The sequence below is a fragment of the Ambystoma mexicanum genome, chromosome 1q (genome assembly GCF_040938575.1).
Source record: "Ambystoma mexicanum isolate Mex_15411 chromosome 1q, UKY_AmexF1_1, whole genome shotgun sequence".
Classification (NCBI taxonomy): Eukaryota; Metazoa; Chordata; class Amphibia; order Caudata; family Ambystomatidae; genus Ambystoma; species Ambystoma mexicanum.
The window spans coordinates 1319517649-1319542039 of NC_090922.1; the positions used below are offsets into that span (position 1 = coordinate 1319517649).

Consider the following 24391-nt stretch of genomic DNA (forward strand, 5'->3'; position numbering starts at 1 on the left):
CTCAAACACCTCTTGGCATTCTGATGACCACTCAAATTGTGTCCTTTTGCAGTAGCCGCCTCAAGGGTTCTGTCATGGAGGCATAATGGAGAATGTAGTGTGTGCAGTACCCTGCCATCCCCAGGAAGGAACGGATGTCTGCCACCTGAGCGGGTTCTTGAAGATTGTAGATGGCGAAGACCTTTGTTCCGGGTCCGACGTCATGCCGTCGGCTGAGAATATGTGTCCGAAGAACTTTAGCTTTGTTTTAAAGCAGCATTTTTCAATGTTGAGGGTTAGGCCTGCTACTTGGATAGCGTTGCAGGTCGCAAGTAGAGCGTTGTTCTGCTCCTTCTGGGTTTTTCCGAACACAAGAACGTCATCACTGTAATTCAGTGCTCCTCGTATCGGCCTGATTATTTGTCTTATGGCCTCCTGAAAGCTTTCAGCCACTGATGAGAATCCAAAATGGAGGTGTCTGTAGCGAAATAGGCCATCATGGGTGGCAAAGGTTTTGATGTCTCTGGAGTCGGGGTATAGCTTTATCTGGCGATAGCCCAGATTGAGGTCTAGTTTGGAAAACAGTACAGACCTGTTCAGCTGTACTATCATGTCCTAAATTCGGGGGCCCGGGTGACAATCTCTCTGGATGGCGGTGTTGGCCATGCGCATGTCGACGCACAGCCTCAAGCCCAATCACCAGGGGAGAGACGCACAGCGTCGGGCCGGATGGTGGTTCTATGATTCCGACGTCAAGCAGCTGATTCAGCTTCTCTGAGACTGCAGCGTGGAGGTGGAACCCATCCCTCCTGGGATGTTGCAGACAGGTAGTTTGAAGGGGGGGGCCTTTCAGTTTGCCCAGCCCTTTGCACAAGAGTGGGAATTTAGTCATGATCGTCTCTTTAGTGATCAGGTCCACCATTTGCGGGTCCCCTTTGCAGCATGTAAACGTGTTCATCGGACTTCGCTGCAGTTTGTATGACGTCTCAGTCATGAATGTTGATGTCTATGAGACCTAAGCAGGACGCTGTGTGAAAGTTCAATAGACATCACCCTTTCGTGAGGCTCCGTATGATGTGGATGGCAGTAGCTATGGTTAGCCCTCTGTGCATGAAGGGTCTCTTAAATTGGGTGATGGAGTGGAGGGGGTGGTTTGCACCCCGCTGGAAGATTTTGGCCACTGTCTTGGCAAGTTTTGGTCGTTCTGTTATCTGTAAAGCTCCTGTTCCCCCATTATGTTTACCGTTGCCCCCGAGTCCACTAGGAAACAGAATTGTCTGTCTCCGATGTTGATTGGGATCCTGGGTGCCTCTTTTGCTTCTCTGTCATTGAGTATGAGATTGACGTACTCATCTTGTGTGTACTGGTCGTAGTTATCTCTCCCAATGGGGAGTCTATGCGGTTGCTGCCGGTCGTGCCATTTGTGTGGCCGGGGTGGTCCATCATATTCGTCTCCCCTGGTCATGCTCTGGTCGTACACCTCACAGTCTTGGGGTAGTCCTCTGGATGGAGTTCCTCTATTGCTCTGATATAACGTCTTTGCCCCTGTTGGTATTGTCTGGGCTGGTGTGGGGTATATTGGTTGGTGCGACTATACATCCTCTGCTGAGATTGCAGTGGCATTCTCAGTGTGGGGAAAGGTGAACCTTCTCTGCAGACGGACTGGAAGTGTCCGTCCCTGCCACAGTTTCCAGATCTTTGGGAGAGGGCTGGGCATGTCCCCGAGTGTGCAAACGCCATTCTGCACCTGAGGCACTGCCTTTGAGTCCTGGGGTAGTTCATGTTGCCCTTCTCTGGTGGCGATGCCCTTTTGTCTGCAGCCCGTTGGACAGCAGCGATTATTTTGGATTTTTCATGTTTGATAGCGCTGCACCCGATATGGACGCCGCTTGCACATCCAACCTTTCAATGATGTGCACAATTTCGCTCACTTTTCCAATCGTGAGTAGTTTTTTTAACAGCTGCTTTTTTAGTGGTTAAGAGGGACATCACTCTATCACCCTAAGTTTTATGGCCTCATCTAGGGAGAATGCATGAAATGGACAATAAGTGCCCTTGATTCGTAGCCGGGTGATGAACTCATGTACGGTTTCTTCGCTGCGTTGGGTACATTGGTTGAAGATGTACTGTTCATAGTCACGGTTGGGCTCTATTACTAGCATCCTGTTGAGTGCTCTTATTAGGGATGCATAGTCTAACTGCTCCTCCGACGGGATGATTTTCATTAATGTTTTAATCACACTTCCAGCAACATTGATAAACATGTTTTTTAGGTTGGGGGATTTTTCTTCCCCTGCCGCTTTAATAAAATTGTCAAAGTCGTCTAGCCACTCGACTCACCTTGGGCCTTTCTCCCCTTGTGGTGTCATTGCAAAACGCTGTAGGTGTTCTCGGGGCCTCTTCACTGGGCCCCCTTGTTGCTGGTGCGCTCTCCCAGTGTTCGCAGTTGGGGGCGGGCGGCCAGCATTTCTCTCTCCCTAGTTCAGGGGGCTGAGGGTCGCGGTTTCCTCACCGTGGCCCTCTAGCGTTGCCTATCATGTCCCTCATCGGCTGACCTCCCGGGGGTTCCCTCCGCCTGGTTCAGTGCTTCTCGGCTTCAGGCTGGGGGTTGTGTTTGGGCTTGTGGGTATCCCGGGGCCAGGGCAAGCAGCTTCCCAGTGGGCCTCAATAAGGGTGAGGGTGGCCACTCGCAGCCTTTCTCGGGGTGCCGCGGTATTGAGCCATTTCCTCCTGAGGCTGAGAGATGGCTCCGGAGGGCTGTCGTCTCCATATCATGAGTCGGCTGTCATATCTTCAGCGTTCTCTGGAATTCCGGTTCCAAACTTCACCCGATTGTGCCCAGAGTGTTAAGGCACCAGGTGGGGTCCACTGGATGTTGATGTGTGGGCTTATAAGGGGGCACAGATCCCCTTTAGGCCAGACGGTGACGGATCAGCACAAAGAAGTCAGCACATCTCTGTGCCCCCTGGTGGCCGATCATCACAAACACTTTCAATGTCTTAAGTTCCTTGTCATGCCTCTCAGGGTTCCTACACAGTTCTGCTTCAAGCTTCTTGGGGTTCCCTTCCTCAAGCTTCAATTCCTTCAGTATCACAAAACAATAGGTATTCCACTTTGTTTAGCCTCTCAGTGTTCCCTTTCCCAAGTGTAGGCCCCTCTCGGATTCAAACACAAGTTCAGTTTGTCAGAACGTACCTTTCTTTTTATATACAATTCTTTCACACATACTCCACTTGTGGTGTACAATCAGAGACTTACGCAACCGCCAGGTTCTTTGTTCCATCTAGGCGTGACCACTCTGATCTGTAACCCCTCTCTTTATTCCTTGATCTTCATTTTATAACCTTTTGCCTTCAGGTGCTTACTTTACCCCTTCTTGTTCTCCTTTATTTCCTTTGCTTCTTTCTCGTGCACACTTGGCACCTCCCTTGCTTTCCCTTGCACTTTTCTTGCTTTCTCATGCAGACCTGCACCTTCCTTGCTTTCTCGTGCACACTTGCACCTCGCTTGCTTTCTCTTGCACACTTGCACCTCCCTTGATTTCTTGTGCACACTTGCACCTTCTTAATGTCTCAACTTTCTATCTGCACTGCTAGCGTCTTTTCCTTTTGTTGCTTTCCTCATCTATCTTGCGCTTTCTGTCTCTCATATTTCCTTTCACTTTTCCGCTCTATGCCGCTTTACAAGCTTTCTCTCGCTTCCCTCACTGTTCCACTCTGTGCCACTTTACAAGCCATCTCTCGCTTTTCCGCTCTGTGCCGCTTTATCAACTGTCTTTCTCCTACTCCACACCAGTCATTGCACGCTCCCGAGATTCTCTCTCACTGACATGAAACTTACTGGGCAGCGTCGTGTTGTCGAGCGGTCCCTCTAGCTACACAGGGATGAGGTCTCACCACCTGCCCCTCCTTGGAACAGGCACAAGTCCTAAAGGAACAACCACTTTTCCGACTGCCACCAGCAAGTGCCTCTCACTAGCTCTTTGGACACAACTCTCCCTAGCCACGCTGCAGCTCCTTACAAACACTGGGCTAGCGTCTCTGCATGCGGTTCTCCTCCAGGCTTCAAGTCCTGCTGCTCTCTGCTCCTTAGCCTCTCTGGTCCAGAAAACATCCCCAGCTCGCTCGCTCTTTGGAAAAAGACCACACCTTTTATAGTTATGAATATAGTCAGGTGCGAGTGATAATTAGCAAATGCCTGCCTCTGCCTATCTATCAGTGGGACAGTTTTAGGTCTTTCTACACGTTTTCCTTACACTCCCCATGTTTTTCCAATGGGAAATCTTCATTGATCTTAGCTGCATCTTCCTCGTCTCAGTATTTGTTGGAAATGGTGAGTGAGAGATGTGGTGTGACCCAATAACCCATGAAGGCTGAGGCAGAGGGATGTGAAGTGTAATGGGATTGGAGATTAGATCGAGTTCCTGTCACTTTTTTAAAGGAGTTGACATTGAGTATAGGAAAATCTAATCTTGTCTTTACTTAAGGGAATGGTTACCCCCTTCCTTATGTCTGCGTGTTGATTATAAAAACGGGCCTTGATGGTATTATCTGTAACTTGGACAGGTCTCAACACAAGAACATTGTCCTTGTTTCATGTAGGTCTTCTCCCCCCCCCTCTTGGGCAACCTTCTACCTCTTGGGTCATAAATGATAGGATTGGAATAAAAGGCCATGAGACCTGGATAAGAGTTGTGGGAATCAACCTATCCCACGAAGGCATCTGGGGCTTCTTCTTACTCCTCCATAGTCCCATCAGAATACTATGTCTCACCTGGGGTATTCCCACTAAGACAACCCCGGACTTCCCTACCCAGGTGATACTCCCTCGCTCGTCTACCCCCAGGGATACAAGAGCGATGGCCTTCCCCTGGCCACCTGAATAGAGGACTCTCTGGGTCAGGATGGAGAACACCCCTAGGTTTCTCACACTATTTGCCGTGATAATTTAACTCTCGCTCCAGGTAGGACATAGTTTTAGCTGGCTGTCTTCCATTATTTGTCCAATTTAGTGCCTGTAGTCAGTCAGTTATTTTATTTTTTTCTTTCTTTCTAAACACAGATTCCCAGGCAAGGGCTCTGGAAATCTAAATCATTTAACTTGGCTTTTGACCTAGCCTCTCATCAGGGATTGGCTATTCCTCTAGTTCTTGGCGAGTGTTCTCACCAGTGTGCGAGTGTAGGCAATCATTTTGACAGTTTTCTATGTGGACACAGTTCCTGATTTCCTGTATATTAATTGTTCGGTTTCTAACACAGGGTCTGTTCATCAAGTGGTCCTTATGAAGGCGGTCAAGTATGTTACCCCGTTGAAACTAATTGTATGCGTTGGCCCTGAAACTCGTTATTTACTTTCAAGAGAATGACATACCGGCTGTCTCATTAGTTGCACTATCTTGATTTAGTTCAGTTTGACTTTTCTCATTAGATTTCAGTAGGTCATATAGGAGGTGAGCCCCCTTCCCAGCCATATAGATGTTAGTCAGGAAACAATCAATTGTTCTAATTGTATATACCCTTTTGTCTCTAAGTGTTCATCTTTTTGTTTTTATTCATGAGCATTTTCTCTTTGTATTTGGTGTTCTCAATTTTTAAAATTTGCATTTATATGTGTTATATCCTTTTAGTATAAACATTTCATGTTTGATAAAGATGAAAACAATTTCTTTAAGAATAAATCATTAAATGTGATGTGTACTGTGATGCTTTAAATTCACTGGAGGGTCAGGACCTCCTTGTCCTCCATCTCCTTATTCTTTGTGTTCACCTTATTTTCTGCACAGGATTCTAGTCTGGACTCCTGGTAGTGCAGCTCTTCATTTTGAGCTTGCTGAACAATACCCGTGTGTTACCCTTATGGCACTCATAGGTAGGGGTACCCCTATATGTTTTGGGCACATGTGTGTCACCCACAGAGCAGTGTATTGGCTGGTGGCAACTACATGCTGATGCAACATTGGCTCTAGGTATCCTCCATTTTTGAGACACCCGGGCCCTGCCATAGGAATCAATGGATTCCTACACAAAGGCAAGACGGCCACTGGTCACCTCCTGGTTTCCTTTGATTTACCCCCTTGTTTCTGAAGGTCCTGACAAGCCCTGGCTCTGTTCCTTTGCCCATATGGTTGTTGGGTGGAAGGACCATATATGGCTCTGGGACTGCTGGAGCCTTCACGTGGGCTGCTTGTTGTGGGTACACACTTGGGGGTGGAGCCTACCTGAAGTGATTAGTCAATATGCATTCTGTGGTGCGAGTGTCTGGTTTAAGTTGTGTGACAATGCCCAAGCAAGCTCTGGAATTAATGCATTGTGGTGCACTGAAAGGCTGGGGAGTAGCCCCAATCCACATCCTGTGTTGTGGGTGTCTGGTTTCTGGTGAATAGCCTGAATGCCTGTGAGACTGAATGGGTGCTGCCTGCATGAATGCACTTGTGTGTGACTAACTGCCTGAGCCTGGCTCAGCCTGAATGAATGAGGAGTGGTTAATATAACAGGGGACTTCACACTCCCTTGTCAGAAGCTGTAACAAGAAACCTGAAGCTGAAGTCATCTTAAGCTTGCAGCCTGCAGTCCAGTTGGAGGAAGAAGTCTGCGGCTGCATTTCTTCACCGAACCCGAAATCAGGAGTGAACCAGAAAGGGCCTGGATAGGCGACCTCTTCCCGAGCTACGAGGGAACCTTGTGCAACTACTGCTCTTCACCTGAAGTGTCCTGGAAGCCAGTCTTGTGTGACTGCCATCTGGAAAAGGGATCTTCGTGGGTCCAGAAGAGGAGTGCCTGAACCTCTTGAAGCCAAGAGGTTGTTTCCGAGTATCACCCAAAAGAGGGGGTACCCTGGCATTGTGCCGTTTGACACCTAGAGCTGCGAAGATTCCAAATCTCGAGTGTCCGCCGATGCGTTCCCGGCACCAAAACCCGAAGACGACGTCCTGCGTGTCCAGACTTGGTGAGGGTCCGCAGTCCAGTCCACTGGATGCGTCCAGGTCACCATACTCCATCCTGGAGGTCCGTGCTGCGGTTGCAGTATTGAAGAACCGAAAGGCTGTAAACCACGAAATACCGAAACCCAACACCTACTTCTGCTGCTGCACTCTTTGTCACAGAAAGTCATCCAAAGCCACCAAGGGGCTTATCTTCTTCAGCCAAGCCTCGTCACGGTCCACCGCAAGTTTGTGTGTGACATCCACAGCCAGAGTAACAACCCACTAACAGAGACCAATAACTGTCAGCAGTTGGTGCATTGTAAAGTATATTGTGGTATTGCATGGATGTGTATATATTTATCATTATTAGGATAGTGTTACGTGAGTACAAAGGGAGTTATTTATTGAGGTATATATTGATTTGAACCTTATTTTATATAAAAACATCTGCGGTAGCAGATGACAAAGTGTGTGGACATTCCTTTGTTGGGGCTTGGGGATTCACTATACTTAAGAACCAGCCTGCATCACCTCCTGAGAGTCTTAGCCCGGCTGCTTGTCCAACATTACAAATTGAGAGCCTTGGCTGGGGTGCTCTGTGCTTCTATCCTAACTGTACAGGGGGGCAGAAATACAGCTCCCCCTCCAGTCTTTACACTGACAAATGCAGTATTAGATATAGGGCCTCATTACACAGTATGCGGTAAGGGTTTACCGGTACCGGTAAGGGCACCGGTACCGGTAAACCCTTACCGCCTTACTACGAGGTCCCTTTGCCGGACCCGACCTCAATGGCTGGTTTTACCAGCCGTTAAGGAACGGGCCCGCAAAGGGACCTTGGTGCTAATTACGGTACCGCAATTTGCGGTACCGTAATTACCTCCTTCCCCATTCCCATTGAGCCCTACGGGGGCAAAAATGGGAATGGGGAAGTGCCTTGGTGAATGGGGAATTACCGGCCCTGCTCACCTTGGAGTAGGCCGGTAATTCCGCCATCCACCAAGGCGGACACGGTAAAATACCGGCGGCAACCATGGCGCTATTAGCGCCATGGTTACCGCATACCGTGTAATGAGGCCCATAGTCTCCCTAAAGACTTCTCAACGATCATGACTGCTGTTAAATAAGATTTCAGCATGTTTGTAGGAAGACATTTGTTAAATCATTTTTGCAATAATTCCTTGTGGGTACAACTTTTGGTTATGTCTACAACATTCATAGTATTCAGTTGCCTCAACATGGCTACGATTAATCTGCTACAAGTAAGGTAGTAAGACTCCGCCATGGTACTCTATGCCCACGTCTGTCGAATTTATAGAGCGCACATTCACCAAAAAGCATTTTCTTGGTGCCTGAAGAGAGGACAATAGAAGCCTAGTTCGAGAAAGTGGAAGAGAACTGCCATGGATACAGTTCATGGTGCAACTGAGTGAAAGTCGTAATAGACCGAAGAGACAGGTGAAGTACGAGAACGGAGAAAGACAGCATTGGGGAATAGTAATGAGATCAAGATTAGCAACGCAGAGGAAAACTGTGTTTAACTATGAAAGAAAGGTAAAAAGGATCAGAGTTCGACAGACCATAAAAAACAATACACCGGCCCTCATTACAAATGCAGCAATGCAGCATAAAAAGTGGGTGCAACAGGATTACTGCCTCTATTACCCCAGCACCTAATTCGGAGAATTGACCTTGAAGTGAAAAGATTCACCCCCAGCAACATGCTGGAGGTAAATCACCCACCTTAAAGCTGACAATCTGTGGATTTACCATAGAAGAAAGACAACTGAAGACAACCCTAAAAAAATCCCCATGAGGCCAATGGACTCTAAAAAGGCAGATTTAAACTTCCTTACCACCACTTGTAATGCAATGGTAATGGATCTATGTGATTACTGCGACCGTCATAATTATGATGGCCGAAAATGCTGACTTTTTTTTGTTTATTTCATTTTTTTAAACCCCCTTTACTACACATATATATGCAGGGGAGACCCCCCCTGCAGCCCTCCAGTATTAATATTATATCATATTACCCCCCCACATATATATATGTGGTGTAAAAGGGGGGCTAAAAAATTAAAAATAAAGTCAGCATTTTTGGCCGTCGTAATTGTAAGGGCGACATTTTGGGTCATTACCATGGTAATCCTCTGAACGAACTAAACGTAACAGTAAATGGCTTTTGTGGTAATTTCACAGAATTTCCATGACATTACCACCAAACCAGTAACGAGGCCCAAAGTGTTATCAAGATAAACCTTTCCTTTATGGCCAACCAGGAAAGTTTATCCAGTTATTGGGCAGTGATGGTGGTGAAGTAAGAGTTCAAAGGCTAAAACGAGCAGCGGAGATCTGGAGAACAAAAGTAGAGATGCTCGAGAGGAATCGAGAAGATCCAAACAAAGGGAAAAGGAATAGTCAAGGCGGGTTTGGATACATGCCGAAGCAATAGCAGTGCAGGCTGAGAACTTGACACATCTGGCAAAGAAGCCAGAGGTAAAAGCGACAGTAAAAACGGATACACTTGAGGGATAAGAGTGATCTCTAAATCAAACATAAAAACAAGATTTTTGGCAGAGGGCACGGGGTACGGCACATCCCTAGAGAAGTGGCATTGCAGATGATTGGGGCCACCAAAGACTGCTACCTAAATTCCGTCTAAATTCAGACAAAAGGCAATCCACGCAGATCCATTCACAACTGGGAGACATATCGGACTGAAAACAAGCTGCGGTTACACCCAGGTGCGCATGCAAGGTCTGCGTCACATATTCAGAGTAGTGCCACCTTTCTTTTATGTCCATCGCAGGGATATGGTAAGGTAGGTTGTACAAATGGTGGAAAGATTTGACAGTAAGTGAAACTTCTTTTTAAACTCCGAGCTCTACAATAAAAAGAATAGACATCTGATAAAAACAATCACATTTAGCAACCTGAGTGTGTGACTCAACAAATCAGAGGAGGAATGCAGGATATCATTGTTGGCGTTTGCCTGCAAGAGACAATTGCAAATAACACCCCAAATCTATGACCCATACCCAATATGCTCGTTTGCTCTGCCACTTGTAGTTTGTGTCCCACTAATTCCAAAACCTGCTAACACCCTCTCTTATGGTGTTCAAGCAGCCAAACCCCTTCTATTCATTTTTTTAACCGCAGCACCTCCTCGCTGTACCTGGCCGTGAGACTCCACTCCATAGCTTGTGATGCTTGGCAATCTTGGGCTACACTGCCCAGCCTACCTTCCATGTAAGCAGAAAGGGGTCTTCCCTTCCATGGGGTCCACAGTTCTTTTTGCGGGCACCAATGTTTAAGTGGCATTAGGACATTGGTAATGTGTTTTAGACAGAAGGCTGAAAACCTCTTTGCTCAATGCACCAACATGTCACTCCACGCCACAGCTGTTCATCAGCAGACACATTGCCCGCCCGTGGCAAGGCAAAAACAGCTATGCATTTCTTGTTGATTTATAACACATCCACTGTAGACAGTCACTTTGTGGCGCCACAAGTGAATGGGGCGGGGGAGGGGGAAGGGATAAAAACGATCCTCAAAGCCTTGCAACATTCAAACTGGGTAAGTGCAGCAGAGTGCAGGAAGAGGAGTGTGCATGTAGAGGGAAGGTAAAAAAACAGGGGAGGGCAGTAATGTGCGGGAGTCCAGATAAGCCCAGGGCAAGAGTAGACAGTGCAGGCCAGGAGCACGGAGAGGGAAGTGCAGGTACTGTAGGGGCTTAACAGGTTCCTACAGTGCTCTTAAGCCAGCACCATTTTTAGGCTCTTCCTGAAGCAAGCATGATTTGTTTCATTACTCAAGTCAGGAGGTAGAGAGCTCCAGAGAAGGGGGCCAGCTGTCCGGCAGGTCCTGTCGCTGAATTTCACCATTTTAATGTGCCAAGGGATCTGAAGGAGGACAAACTGAGTATCCTCCAAGAGGTATCTGGGTATGTTGCCCTGGGAATAAAGAGGACCAAAGCCACAATTTGCCCAGTTAGTGATGCAGGGGGCCTTGAAGGAGAGCCTGGCCCTAACAGGTAGCCGCTGGAGGGAATGCAATGTGAGGGTGACGCAGTTGTATATGTTTGAGGTAGTAGATCAGCCTGGAAGCCTTATTCTGGATAACATACAGTACATGCAAGAATTTAGGGAGACCTGGGTAGAGGCTGTTGCAGTAGTCGAGCCTGGGGCGGACCAGAGCCCTTGTCTCCTCATCCTTGTGAGGGAAGCTGGGAAAAATAACGATACACATTTGAGAAGTTGGAAATTCGTTTTCTTACATAGTTTAAGACGTTGAGGAGTAAAGGAGAGAGCTGTCGAAAAGTGATACCTAGGTTTCTAGCGGATTCAACCAGGGTAGGCAGAGGTCTAGAAAGAGATGATACAGGGACAGGGCAAGGGAGAGGCATGGTCGAGCCATAGGAGAGGATTTCAGTCAGACGATGTAAGGCCCAGGTGTGAGAGAGACAAGAAGCAATCATGCGAGGGCCTTGAAGTGAGCCACCCGATAGTGTAAGGGCAATGTTGCTGTATCAGTATAGATGCTCTTATGCTTTGGTAACAGCTCGTGTAGGGCCCTGGGCTGGTAAATTGGGTTGTAGAAAATGAAAATCCAGCCCTGCCTGCAACCACAGAGAAGAACGCTGAATTAAACTCAAAGGCCATTTGCTTAAAAAACAAAAAAAAAAACCTTTATTTCATTTAAGAAAGAGGCAGCAATACTGCTTGCAGGCTTCATAGATTCAATAGATCATTTTTTATGGCATATAGATCTGGAAATTGCAGAAAACTGCTTCACCTTTTTGTTTCGTATTTGGACATTTTTTCCAGGAAACTCACATACTGATAAGTGTTAGTTGTTCATGTACTCGCATCAAGCGTATGTTTAAGACTGGGACGAGTGAGAAAGACATGCATTCACAGTTCACAGATGCTGGTTGTACACTGGACCACTTCTTTAACAACCATCATGGCATAATCTGGCCACACTATGGCAAGAAAATATATAAATACCTTAAAGATGGATAGCAAAACCAAAGAGGTGATGGCTGGAAGGTTTAGAATTAATCTTAACCTCTGCAATTGCTCTGGGCGACCCTCCAGACCATCGTTCTTCGCCTGCCAAGCCATTACAGAAGGGGAAAGACCATATGCAAATAAGGCTTGATCCCAACCCCAAAGAGTCAGTCCGCCCGGACTGCTTGCTCATATCCCTTCTGCATGAGGCCGCAAGCATCCCCAAACATGTTTCAGCCTCGTTGGCCATCATTTGTGAGGAGTAGCTTGGATCTCAAAGGCCAGCAGGCACAGGACCCACGCCAGGGCATACCCATCTCACTCGGGGGGACAATAGCAAAACAAAAGAGGTGATGGCTGGAAGGTTGAGAATGAATATTAACCTCTGGCATTGCTCTGGGCAACCCTCCAGACCATCGTTCTTCGGCTGCCAAGTCATTAGAAAAGGGGAAAGACCATATGCAAATTAGGCTTAGACAATGTCTGGGGATGCTTGTGGTCTTTCGTAGAAGGGATGTGACCTAGCAGTTCAGGCTGGCCTGCCCCTTTGGGATAAAGCCGAATTTGCATATGGTCTTTACCCTTTCTGTAATGGCTTGGCAGGCGAAGAACGAGGGTCTGGAATGTTGCCCAGAGCAATTGCCAGAGGTTTATGATTAATTCCAAATCTTCCAGCCATTGCCTCTTTGTTTCAATCCTTAAAGATGGATGCCAAGGACAAAGAGGTTAGGGTCAGAGGGGATGTGAGCCCCTTTCAATTCAATGAGCCGATTAAGACTAGGCAGAGTTCTGAAGAGACTGAGCGCAAACCGCTTGGACTGACATGGGGTGCTGAGTTTGTCTATCCACTCAACCAAGTGAAGGAAGAGGTAGTAGCAACGCAGGTGCGAGAAGGCCTAGACTGCACTGTGAGTTTACAGGGGGATAGGGGCAAGGAACGCAGGCAGCCGGAGCAGGCGTTGGATCAATGTGCACCAACAGGATACTTTGTAGACAAATGCTGCTAAATGTAGCTAATTTAAAGGCTCCCTATTGGCTGAGGTGCACCCAGCTTCCCACTCTGGGTGCTAATATGTATTATGGCAAGTCGGTCCAGCATACAACAAATATCTGCAGACTTTGGTACCACCAGCAACCATGGTTAATAAGATACAATAATTACCTCAATGCCTTTATTCATGGAAAGCTTTGCCATCCTTACTGCTACAGGAGCCTTTCAACAGAAAGAGAAACACAAGCATGAGTAACTGCAAACACATCATTGAATGTTGACTACTGTTATGCAATGGAGCCTTCAATAGTGCACTAGAATACAATGCTGGGAGGGATGACTTTTAATTTTCTTTTCACAATCTCTACCGACTCCACATTCATTGTAATGGCAGTTCAGAAGAAACGAGCACTGCATGTGCCAATGGCAACTCCCTTGGTCATTTTGGCACTACCTTTACAACCCCCCACGTTTGAAGGTCTCAAGGAAAGCACCAAATACAGAAAGCAAATGTGACTGTTCAAGAGCCATTATTTCTAAGTTCCCATCACTTGTTCTGCCCCAGTCCCATAACTTCCTAATGGCTTCCCAGAGAGTAGGGGAGGGACATGGCGTGGCGACTCTTATTCCTACCATCAGCTCATCAACAGGAGTTTGATGACCTAGTGCGAGTGAGAAGAGGAAATCGGAGGGTTGGGGGATATAACTAAGTCACTGTAGTGGGCAATGCAGCACAGGTTTCCTGAGCCAGGAGTCTGAGCTTACATGACTAATTACACCTCGAATCTGCATTAACATTATTTGAGGCTGCTGTACTAGGGAGCCAAAAGATCCTTTTCAGGAAGCCCTCAATGGCTGAGTTGGGGGGAGAAGATCCGTCATGATAGCAGCACCTAGCCATGCTAAGCAGCATCCTTACACACGATGGACATACCTGCTTTATGATGCTTTACCCGATATTCGATTGGATGTGACAGTAATTGTGTATTTTCGGTTGCACAGGGGCGAGTGGGAGTATTAATAAGTGCACATTACAAATTTAACTGCTTCTTGGCACTGGCATAAGATGGCTTCATCTGGCCTCTCAAGGCTGCACCTTGCATGTGGCGAGTACAGAGGCATATGAGGCATTAACTGGATTTATTTGGGCATTTAATGCTGCACCTGGTATATAATGGCAAGATAGTCTCCTCTGTCTGTGTCGCTTATAGCGACTAAACCAGATTAGGGATGCATTGCCTGGCATGCGTGTGAAACCTGAAGGTGTCTCCCTTTCTAGTCCCCGGGGGTCATCCAGGTGGGCAGGACACAGCCATCGCTTTTGGATCCAGTTCCTGTGGATGGACCAGAGTGGGAGGATCGCATGGATGGGGAGTCCTTGGGGAGTGGGACTCCGACGGGTAAGACGTGGTATCCCCCTTCTTTGCACACATTTTCCCCATCCTCTTATGTAGGACATTGAAAAACACCCCCCCCCCCTTAATTACATGAACACTTTTGCACAACATGAAAGACAATGGACTAACACCAGAGCCGTTTACCTGACGTGTCCCAATAGCAGGGTCAGTCAAAGTCAGGCAATTGACCAAAATCATGATAAAGAGAGAGGCGAGAGTGCACAGCTTCTTTAATTGGATTTTTCCTTTTAATCTGATAATTCTTAATCCTATGGATTATATATTTATTATTTATTAGTGGGGTGCAGCCCACTTTCTTGTGCCACCGTGTAGGGCACAGAAAATGAACACTGAGAGAAAAGACCTAGGCATGTATGCATTCGGGGTGGGCCGCACACCCCAATTTCCCACTTTGGTCAGTTTCTTTCTGTTTGCAATAAACTACAAGACACACTTTGATGATTTGTCAAAAAATTATATTCTTGATTTAATTTTCAAAATTAGAGCTTCTTGAAACTTATTTTGAATATGGGTTTCACATTTTGCCTCATTCTTCAGCAATAACTTCATTGGTGGAGTTTAAACCAATGAAGTACAAAATAAGTTTCAAGAAGCTCTAATTTTGAAAATTAAATCAAGAATATAATTTTTTGACAAATCATCAAAGTGTGTCTTGTAGTTTATTGCAAACAGAAAGAAACCGACCAAATCCCAAGTGGGAAATTGGGGTGTGCGGCCACACCGAAGGCATACATGCCTAGGTCTTTTCTCTCCAAATTGACCAAAATCTCACACACCTGACGGCCCTTTCCTTTCCTCACAGGGATAAAAGGTGGGGCAAAAGAGCACAATAGGAGCAAGGAAGACCGCACGACGAGACAGCTAGTCTACCATGGCATTTCAAGTGGAGGAGAAAGGCGGCGACTATCAGGAGGCTGACCAGGAGAGACACGACCTTGCCCTTTTTGATGCAGACCCACGAAACCTCTGCAGAAGAAATCGTACGACCAAGGACAGTAGCCAAAGTGTGTTGCAGCAGATGTCAACGGTACACAGAGCGTGTCAACACTGAAAAGCCATATCGAAGGAGATTAATTCTACCATGGTACCGTCCTTGACCCCAGTTACGAGGAAAGCCAAGCAGCTCATCACAGCCGGTCAGTCGAAGGGAGAGCCGATGAGAACCAGGCTGTGGTGAATGAAATTTGCAAAGCGGCACGGTGAAAGAAGTTCTCAGAACTGTAAAATTGTAAAGGGGAGACCAGCTGCAGAAGGGGAACGGCACCATGTGGGTGCTGCTCCCGAGAACCTCTGGTCGATTCCCATCTGCGTGAAATTACAGATACCATAAGGCCTTAGGAGAGCTGCCAAGATAGGTCAAATTGGTCATACAGGAGGTCAAGCAAACTCCCCGTACAGTAGAAAGCTTTTGACCTAAGAACAGTAGTGAAAGCTAAGTGAAGTGAATCCTGCATGTTGGAAAATAGCACATGAACTGTGTTTCTAGAAAGAGTGTACCCGGCCAAGGGATGCAAATGGAAAGGGGCTTAGTCTAAGAGGCCCATGAGGAATTGTTGGTAAAGATGTGTGCAAGCAAGAAGCATTGGATTTGGGGTCCGAGCGCGATCAAGGGTGATCCTGGGGTGGAAAGTCACCACCCAAAGCTCATTGAGAAAATAAACGGTTTTGGATAAAGTTGTTGAACTCTACATGCGAGGGGTCTGCGCCCAGAAGAGGGTGTCCCAGGGGTGAAGCCATCACCCAACGTACATTTGGAACAAACTTTTATTTTGTTTTACTGAGACAACGGGCCCTCGAAGGCTAAGAGACTTTTGAGAGTAAAGAGACTTGGCCCTTGAGAACCTGATAGCTGAAACGGAACTGTCAACTCGTGATGGAAAGGCTCAAGCATGTGCGGTGCTCCAAAGTCCGACCGTGTCCAGTGCTAAAAACGGGTGGGGGTGGGGGAGACCTCGAGGCAATCACATCTTGACTATTTGTGAACACTTTTCTTCTTTATTTTGCATACTCTATCCCACACTCTTTTGTATTTAGCGTAAGGAATTGGCAATAGGTTTTTCTTAGTATAGGCCCTATTATTTTGACACAACGCCACTGGGACTGCCTTATTTTCATTTGATGGTTGACGCGTGCTCCGATCTTAGATTTAGGTTTAGTTTAGGTGTTTTTCCACTGTGCATTAACAGTTTAATATACACCCTTGAACTGTGATCACTTGTGTCTGTCTTTACTGTTGCCACCGTGAGTTCCTTACACATGTCAGTACTGGGGTATTTGAAGCTGCAACGGCATATGACACATTGCAAGCAGTTAATCATCTAGCTAAACTCTGTCTATATGTAGAATATTCTCAATAGACTCCAGTTTCAGAAGATAAAAGGCCTGCAAAGATTGTGGAGGGATGTTTTATACATAATTCCCTGAAGTTGGAAGAAACCAGCTGGACCATTTCTCTTTACCATCCACTTTTGGAAAATCGCCCAGCAGGCAGAGCTGTCAAATTCAGCAGCGTCCCCTCCTGCGGCCCACTGATTCTTTGCCCACAACTTGCATGTGGCCAACCTCCAGAGTGACATCAGAGAAGGAAGCCCAAGTTCCAGCCGTATGGCCTCTACTGGAACCATTACTGTAAACTCACCAAAAATCTTTGCCTCCAGTTTTGACAACCAATTTATCGAATTGGAAAAAACTCCAGTGCATACAGAATACAGGGGACTATTGAACACTTATATGTTTTCATCTTCGCCTCAACAGATGGTCCCCCATAGGAGTCAATATTTTTCTTTAATACCATCCATTTCCTCCATGCTTTACTACAAATGGATCGAGATATGATATGATATGGCATTTATAACGCGCCTATACACAAGTGTTTCAAGGCACGACAAGGCAAGGGGGGGGGGGGGCAAGGGGAGGACAGACAACGATCCTACTAGGCCAAGTGTCATTCAGATCGTGCAAGTGCATGGGAAGGGGGGAAAAGGAAAAGTGCGTGGGGAAAGCGGGGAAAGTGCAGTACATGGGAAAAAAGTGGAATAAATAAGAGTAAATAACGGCCAGCTGGTGGCAAGTGCAAGGAAGTGCAGACAAAAGTGCTAGGGTTGCCGGGGAGGCAGTGCAAGTGGGCAAATTGACAGGGCCTAGGCTAGAGATCAGAAAGGGGGGCCAGGTAACACGAGCAGTTTCAGTCACAAAATCAGCAGGGGAGAGGGGGAGATAAAGCAGAGGCAAAGAGGAAGGTTTAGAGGTGCTTCCGGAACCGGAGATGGTTCTCCTCGAGTTTCAGGGAGGCAGGAAGGCTGTTCCAGAGAGAGGTCCCAGCCGAAGAGAGTAATCTTCCACCAACTCATTGCTTGGAGAAGCGACTGACACTGAGGGAGTTGGAGGCGGATGAGCGAAGAGCTCGAGAAGGAAGATATTTAGGAAGAGAGAGTTGAAGGTATTGCGGTTCCAGATCCCAGAAGGCCTTGTGTACAATGCAGAGGGTTTTGAACTTAATCCTCGCAGCCTCTGGGAGCCAGTGCAGAGATTTCAGTCCTGGAGAGATACGATCCCTGGGCCTGAGGCCAAGGACAAGTCTTGCAGTCCTGTTCTTGGTAAGTTGCAGAGGGCGGAGGGTAGAGGCAAGTAGATTTAGATAGAGGCTGTTACAATAGTCCAACTCAGAGAGAACCAAGGCTCTGGAGACAGTGAGCTTCTGGGGGAAGGAGAGGAAAGGAAGAATACCTCTAAGGAGGTGCAGCTGGTAGTGTGACTTCTTAGAGACGTCAGAGATGTGAAGGGAGAAGGAGAGAGCAGAGTCGAAGATGACCCAGAGGTTTTTAGCCTTGCATGTGGGAGTAGGAAGAGGGCCAAGAGAGGCGGGCCAGAGAGCTGCAGGGAAGGAGGGAGTGGGTGTGCCGATGAGCAGAATCTCAGTCTTACTGGCATTAAGGCAGAGGTCGTTGGTGGTACACCACTCCTGGATGGCAGACAGACAGTTGGAGATGAGGGAAGGAAAGGAGGAGGCCGAGGGTAGCCTGAAGATGAGCTGGGTATCGTCCGCATAGCACTGAAAGTTGGGACAGAGAGCGGCGATGCAGTGGGCAAGGAGTGCCAGGTATTGGTTGAACAGCCAGGGAGAGAGGTTGGATCCCTGGGGGACACCACAGGTAGAGAAAAAGATGTCGGAGAAGAAGGACCCCAGTTGGACCTGGGAGGGTCGGTTGTAGAGGAAAGAAGTCAACCACGCCAGAGCCTGACCAGTGATACCCAGGTTATCACGCAGGCGGTTGAGCAGGATGGCATGGTTGACAGTGTCAAAGGCAGAAGAGAGGTCAAGCAAGATGAGAACGCACAGGGTATTAGCGTCAAGGTTGGTAAGCAGGTCTTCACAGATGTTCAGGAGAGCAGTTTCCGTGCTTCTGGCAGCTCTGAAGCCAGACTGATGGTCATGAAGACAACCAACAGATTCAGTGTGGAGATGGGAGATGGACAGTTTTTCCAGGAGCTTGCCCAGGAATGGAGTGATGGAGATTGGGCGATAGTTAGCTGGGCAGGAGGGGTTTGCAGAGGGTTTCTTTAGAAGAGGGTGCACACGGGAGTGCTTAAGGGAGGAAGGGAAGACTCCAGTGGCGAAGGAGTGGTTGCAGAAATCAGCCAGGGCAGGAGCCAGGGTGTTGATGTGGTCCTTGATAGTTTTGGAGGAACAGGGGTGAACCTGTTTTGACGAGACTTTCATAGATCGGACTTGTCTAGAAACCTCGTCTGCAGAGAAAGGGGGAAAGGCCGAGGAGGGAGGAGGGGTGGCAGAGGAAGGGCCAGAGGAAGAGCAGGGAGTAGAAGGGGGAGGCGAAAGGAGGAGAGTGAGGACAGGATGTCCTGAGCTTTAGAAATTAAGTGAGAAGCCAGTGCCGTGCAGAAGGCCTGGGAAGGGACAGGAGAGGTAGAGACTGTGGCAGGATTGGCCAGTTCATTGCAGATTTTAAAGAGTTCAGTCGAGTTGTTAGATGCCGCAGAGACGTGGGCTTGGATATGAGCTCTCTTCTTGGTGAGGACGGAGAGCCGATATTGCTTTTGCAGCAGGCGGCAGGCCAGTTTGTCAGAGGATGAACTTGAAGCACGCCATTTCCTCTCGGCCACCCTACACCTGCGTTTTAGGGTGACGAGGTCTGAGTCATACCAGGAGTTGCACTTGGCTTTGGGCTTCAGGCAGATTCTCGTGACAGGGGCAAGGATATCAAGTGTATCAGATATAGAAGAGTGGAGTGTGGAGAGGGCTGTGTCAGCGTGAGAGTCAGCCAGAGGGGGAGGAGAGGTGAGAAGGTGGCGGCAAAAGCCTCAACTGACACGCGCTTCATGGGTCGGATGACCGAGAAGGTGGGAGGCAGTGAAGGAGGAGGCTTGGCCTGCGGGTTAGGGAGGGTGAGGTGGGAGGATAGGAGAAAGGGGTCACTCCAGGAGAGAGGAGGTGAGAGAGGGACAGAGGGGAAGGTCTGAAGAGATCAGTACATCGAGGGTGTGCCCTGCAGAGTGAGTCGGGCCAGAGGGGAGAATGGTGAGTGAGAGAGAGTCGCAGAGGGAGGACATGAGGCATCCAAGTGGATGTTGAAGTCTCCAAGAAGGAGGAGTTGAGTGGTAGAGGCCAGATAGATGTACTGAGGTCATTTTTGATCTGATACTCACTCCTAGATATTTATACTCCTCTACTTGAATGGACCATAGCTAAATTTCATTGAAAAGATGGCGCTCCATAGGTCCCCCTACCCACAATCATTACCTTTGTTTTTGTGGGGTTGTGACTCAAACCCAGCTTGTTGGAAAACACATGTAGAGCCTCTAGAGAGTATTGTAACCCTATGGGTGCTCGGTCCAAAATGACTATCCTCCACATACGTAATACAATGGAGTATGTCATTTGCTTAGTGTGGTGGGAAATTACGTACCCCACTAAGTGCTACTGCTAACTGACGCATATACATTATAACGCAAGTGGGCCAAAGGGCACCCTTGCTTGAGCCCTCGATTGGTATCAAAGGCCCTAGTGAGGGTTCCTTCCGGTGATGTTCTTGCACTCACCGCCGTGTCAGAGTAAAGTGCTTTGAAGAAATACAGCAATGATGGGTCTATACTCCACCTTTACAGCTTCTCCCACAGCCTTGATCTAATAACATTATCAAAGGCTGCAGAGTAGTCTACAAAGGCGAGGTACAGAGCAGATCCTGTATAAGAATGGGCATCTGACATTGAAGTCAAAAGTGCCCAGATAGGATCGATTGTTCCACTCCCCTTCCTAAAGCCTGTCTGGTGAAAGGGCAAAAGCCCCTCCCTCTTCACCCAGTCAGTCAAGAGAGAAAGGAGAATGGAGGCAAATAGCTTAGCACTGCAGTCTCGCATCGGCAAAAGTCTAAAGTTAGCCGGCAAGTTGTAAGGGCCTTTCTTATGTACAGGAATGAGTATCTAACTCCTCCACGTACGTGGAATCCTTCCCTCAACACACATGTGGAGAACGAAATGTTGCAACAAGGAGCCCCAAAAGACTGGATCGCTCTTAATTACCAGATTAGACAGACCACCCGGGCCATTGGCCCCGAAGGGTTTCATTCCGACAAACATACACTCCCAATCTATATCCTTAATACAGTTGGCGACCAATGAAGACCACATAGAACAAATCCCCCCTTCTCTCACTTCTGAATCCAACCAGAAATTATCCTGAATAAATATGCCACATTGGGCCTCCGTTACACTACTAACTTCCATTACAGCCCTGTCTGCCTCGTTAGTACGAATCAAATGCCAGAACTTCTTGGAATTGTTTGTTCGTATGAGATAATTAATTAATAAACTTCCAAGCAGCAGAGTTTGCACCATGTATAACATCTAAGCAAAGACTTGAATCTCAGCCCCGCATTTGCCAGTATCTTTTTCTTATTCTCCCCCAATATGGTATTACTTTGTTTAGTTTTACAAATCAGGGCATTAAGCTCTTTCTTTTTCTTGGCAATACCAATATCAAACCTTCTCTACCCAAGGTGTGTGTCATAGTACCATGTCTGATGTTAGGTGACAACAAAGACACCACATACCCACCTCCCAATCACAGCGCATCAGAAGCTTAACCTCATCCCAATCTAACTCCTTTAGGGTCAGATCAAAACATTACATTCTAGAATTCGGCCACCGAAGCCTGTTCCCTTGGGGGTTTACAGTGGGGTTCCCTCTGCCAATAATAGGCTTATTTATCTGTAAACCGCACTTCATGCTAAGCATTAAATGAACACTAGTAAGCACTAGAATTGTTGTCCGTTCTGGCAGGTATTACAGGATTACTGCATTCAAGAAAATGAAGTCAATACAAATGTAGTATGTACCATTAGACCATGTAGTTTGATTTTCACCCTCCTTGGCCCTCAGTGGGGAGAGAACAAACTCATCCAATGCCTCACACCAACCCCTGGCCCTGGGATCCAGTCCATTCCTCCGCATTAGCTTAGTGCTCCATCTAAGGTGCCTGCATGCAATCTACGTTGAAGTCCCCGGCCAATATGATGCCACCCTTTGGGAATTTTGTCGACCAATTCCGGAGAGCGTCTATCAACACCTTCCTCAGACCTGTAGTTTGGTCCCCACCGGGGGCAGGGGTCATGAAGGGTTACTACCAATGTGGCCCTTATTCCAGAATTTAAGTTAGGAATCTGGCCACAGAGTATGTTCTGATGATACTTAAAGGGCGGGTATTCAACAAGACATATACATGTTCTAGCACCTATACAGAGTCTGCCCTTTGGACGCCCCTTTTCTGGATGTAATGAGGGTCAAAACAAGGTAGAGAATCCATCCAGATCAAAGTGTGAGGTTAACCAGGTTTTTTGTAAACAAAATATTTGTGACTTCATTATCGCATCCAGTGCAGGTTGGTAATTCGGGAAAGAACCATGGCCCCTCAAATTCCAAGAAAGCACCTAGAGGCAATTCCATTACTTCCTATCTATTGGTCAGTGTGGTGCCTGTTTGACCGGAGACCAATGCCCCTTCTGCCTGCCCTGTCCAGACCATTGAACTGGGGTAGGTCTTAGGTACAAATAACTGGTGCAACTTCATAAAAATGCGTGGTCAATGGGTGGAAAACCATTATGTCAAAACCCAGTTCCGTCAGAGCCTGTATGTTTGTATACACACACTTTCCAGAACAAAAGAAGATTCAAAATTCACCACAACCCAGTTAGAAATAACGATTGTGAGCTAGTTACTCCAGCCTGCTAAAATTCTTCCTTGTTATGGCTTTTAGCTGTGGTATTAAATGCAGCAACTCCAGTAGCCACATACAACAGGCTATTCCCTGTGGGATTTAACTCTACAAGTTTAATATAATGCTGTGGGATTTAACTCTACAAGTTTAATATAATGCAGGCCTGAAAAGGATGCCCTTCTTCCAGGGGCTGAAGCAATAGCCTGTTTTGCAGGGCATAATTTCTCCACACGATTCAGCCAGTGCCGCAGGTAGGCTGTTGGGGTTCATCCAGTGCCAATACAGCACTGTGTTTTTTTTCCACCATCTCCCTCCCCTCTTGGGGGGCAGGATCCAGCCCCTGTACTCTGCTGGCCCAACTTTTAGAACTACCATTACTGTTTGGGACACCTCTCCCTGGAGCCTCTTGAGAGAAGAAGGCCCGAGCTGCACCATTTTATTTTCTCCTCGCTCTCCTCTCCCCCTACAGCTAGGCACACAATTGTGTGTCAACTATATGAAGCTCCATCTACTTCTCATTGCCACCATCTCTACTTCAATACTAAACCTGTTACACAAATCTGTTGACCATCGAGACGTTCTGACCTGTCATCAACAATTATTCGACAGAAACTGGAAATTGTCCCCAATTAAAGTTTTGGAGAACCATCCTGGCCTAGAATGTCGATTTGACTTGCCATTCTTTGTAAAAAATCCGTAGCTAAATATAGCAAACCATTTCGTTTTGGTTCCTGATGGGACCATGTAACAGTTCACAATTCCAAGTATGTTGTGAAGGCTTTAATTCCATTTAAGAGAATGGTAACGCTCGCTTCATCAGAACAGGGTTTTATAAACGTCGTTATGCGTCTGTTAAGAATTCAACATTCAGCAGGCCAAACAAGCTCCATTGCATGTTAATTTGATCACATCAACCAAGTCTTTTTTTTTTTTTTTAAAAAACAAAGAAAGATTATTTGCAAGTTCACTTAACAGCAATACAAAACACCGATTATCCTAATAATTCATTTTCTATACACTGTGATGAATCCCTCACTTCTCCCCGGCAGGGGGGGGGGGCTCTTCTCACGGGGCCAGGAAGGTGAGACAGCTACCCGAGAGTCCCGTTGGGGGTGGTACTCAGGTGAGGATCCCATGAGTGGGGACCCCCTCTATAGGAGAAATCAGGACAGACCAGAGAGAATGCAGTATCCACACCATCATTCGGCCAGACTTCTATCACCCAAGCATACCAATAGGGATCAGATAAGCCCTTCCTCCCCCTCTCCTCTTTCTTTTAATAATTTCCTTATACATGTGCATCATGCAAATAGTACTGTGACATGGCTATTGGAAGATAAAAAGACAATCAGGCATAAAAACTGATGTAGGTCTCGCCTCGTTGTCAGTCCAGACCTGGAGCAGCTTAAGCAGAGCAGCATGGAGAGGACCGTCTGCAGAACTGAACGCCTAGAACGAGAAGATGGAGAAGAGCAATGACCTACCTGGTTGTTGGGAGATCTAGCATTCAGTGGCAGAATCCAGGCCAGGGGAGTGGTCCAGGTGAGGCCCAATGCGTGGTGAGAAACCAGTGTGGTGGAGCCGGCGAAAGCTGAAGAAGTCTGAGATCCCAGAGGAAGCAGCAGAAGCTTACCAGTATACCAGCGTGGTGGAGCCGCTAAAAGCATGAAGAAGTCTGCGAGATCCATGGGGAAGATGCAGAAGCTTATTGGGGTTGCCAAGGGCAGTTCCCTTGCAGACCAAGAGCAAAGGTACGCAGACAGGGACCGGAAGGCAGAGAAAGACACCAGGGGCTGTGGTTGGGAGGAAGTGCAGAGACATCTACCTCATCCCTGT

The 24391-nt window shown here is 47.3% G+C and overlaps 1 protein-coding gene across 1 annotated transcript in view; it reads right to left on the reverse strand.

Moving 5' to 3' along the window:
* The window catches only part of ECHDC2 (enoyl-CoA hydratase domain containing 2), a 190342-nt gene that overhangs the window by 74860 nt on the left and 91091 nt on the right, over nt 1-24391 (reverse strand). The window contains exon 8 of the mRNA XM_069642179.1: nt 13079-13129. Coding sequence (XP_069498280.1) covers nt 13079-13129 — 51 coding nt within the window. The remainder of the gene's footprint in view (nt 1-13078; nt 13130-24391) is intronic.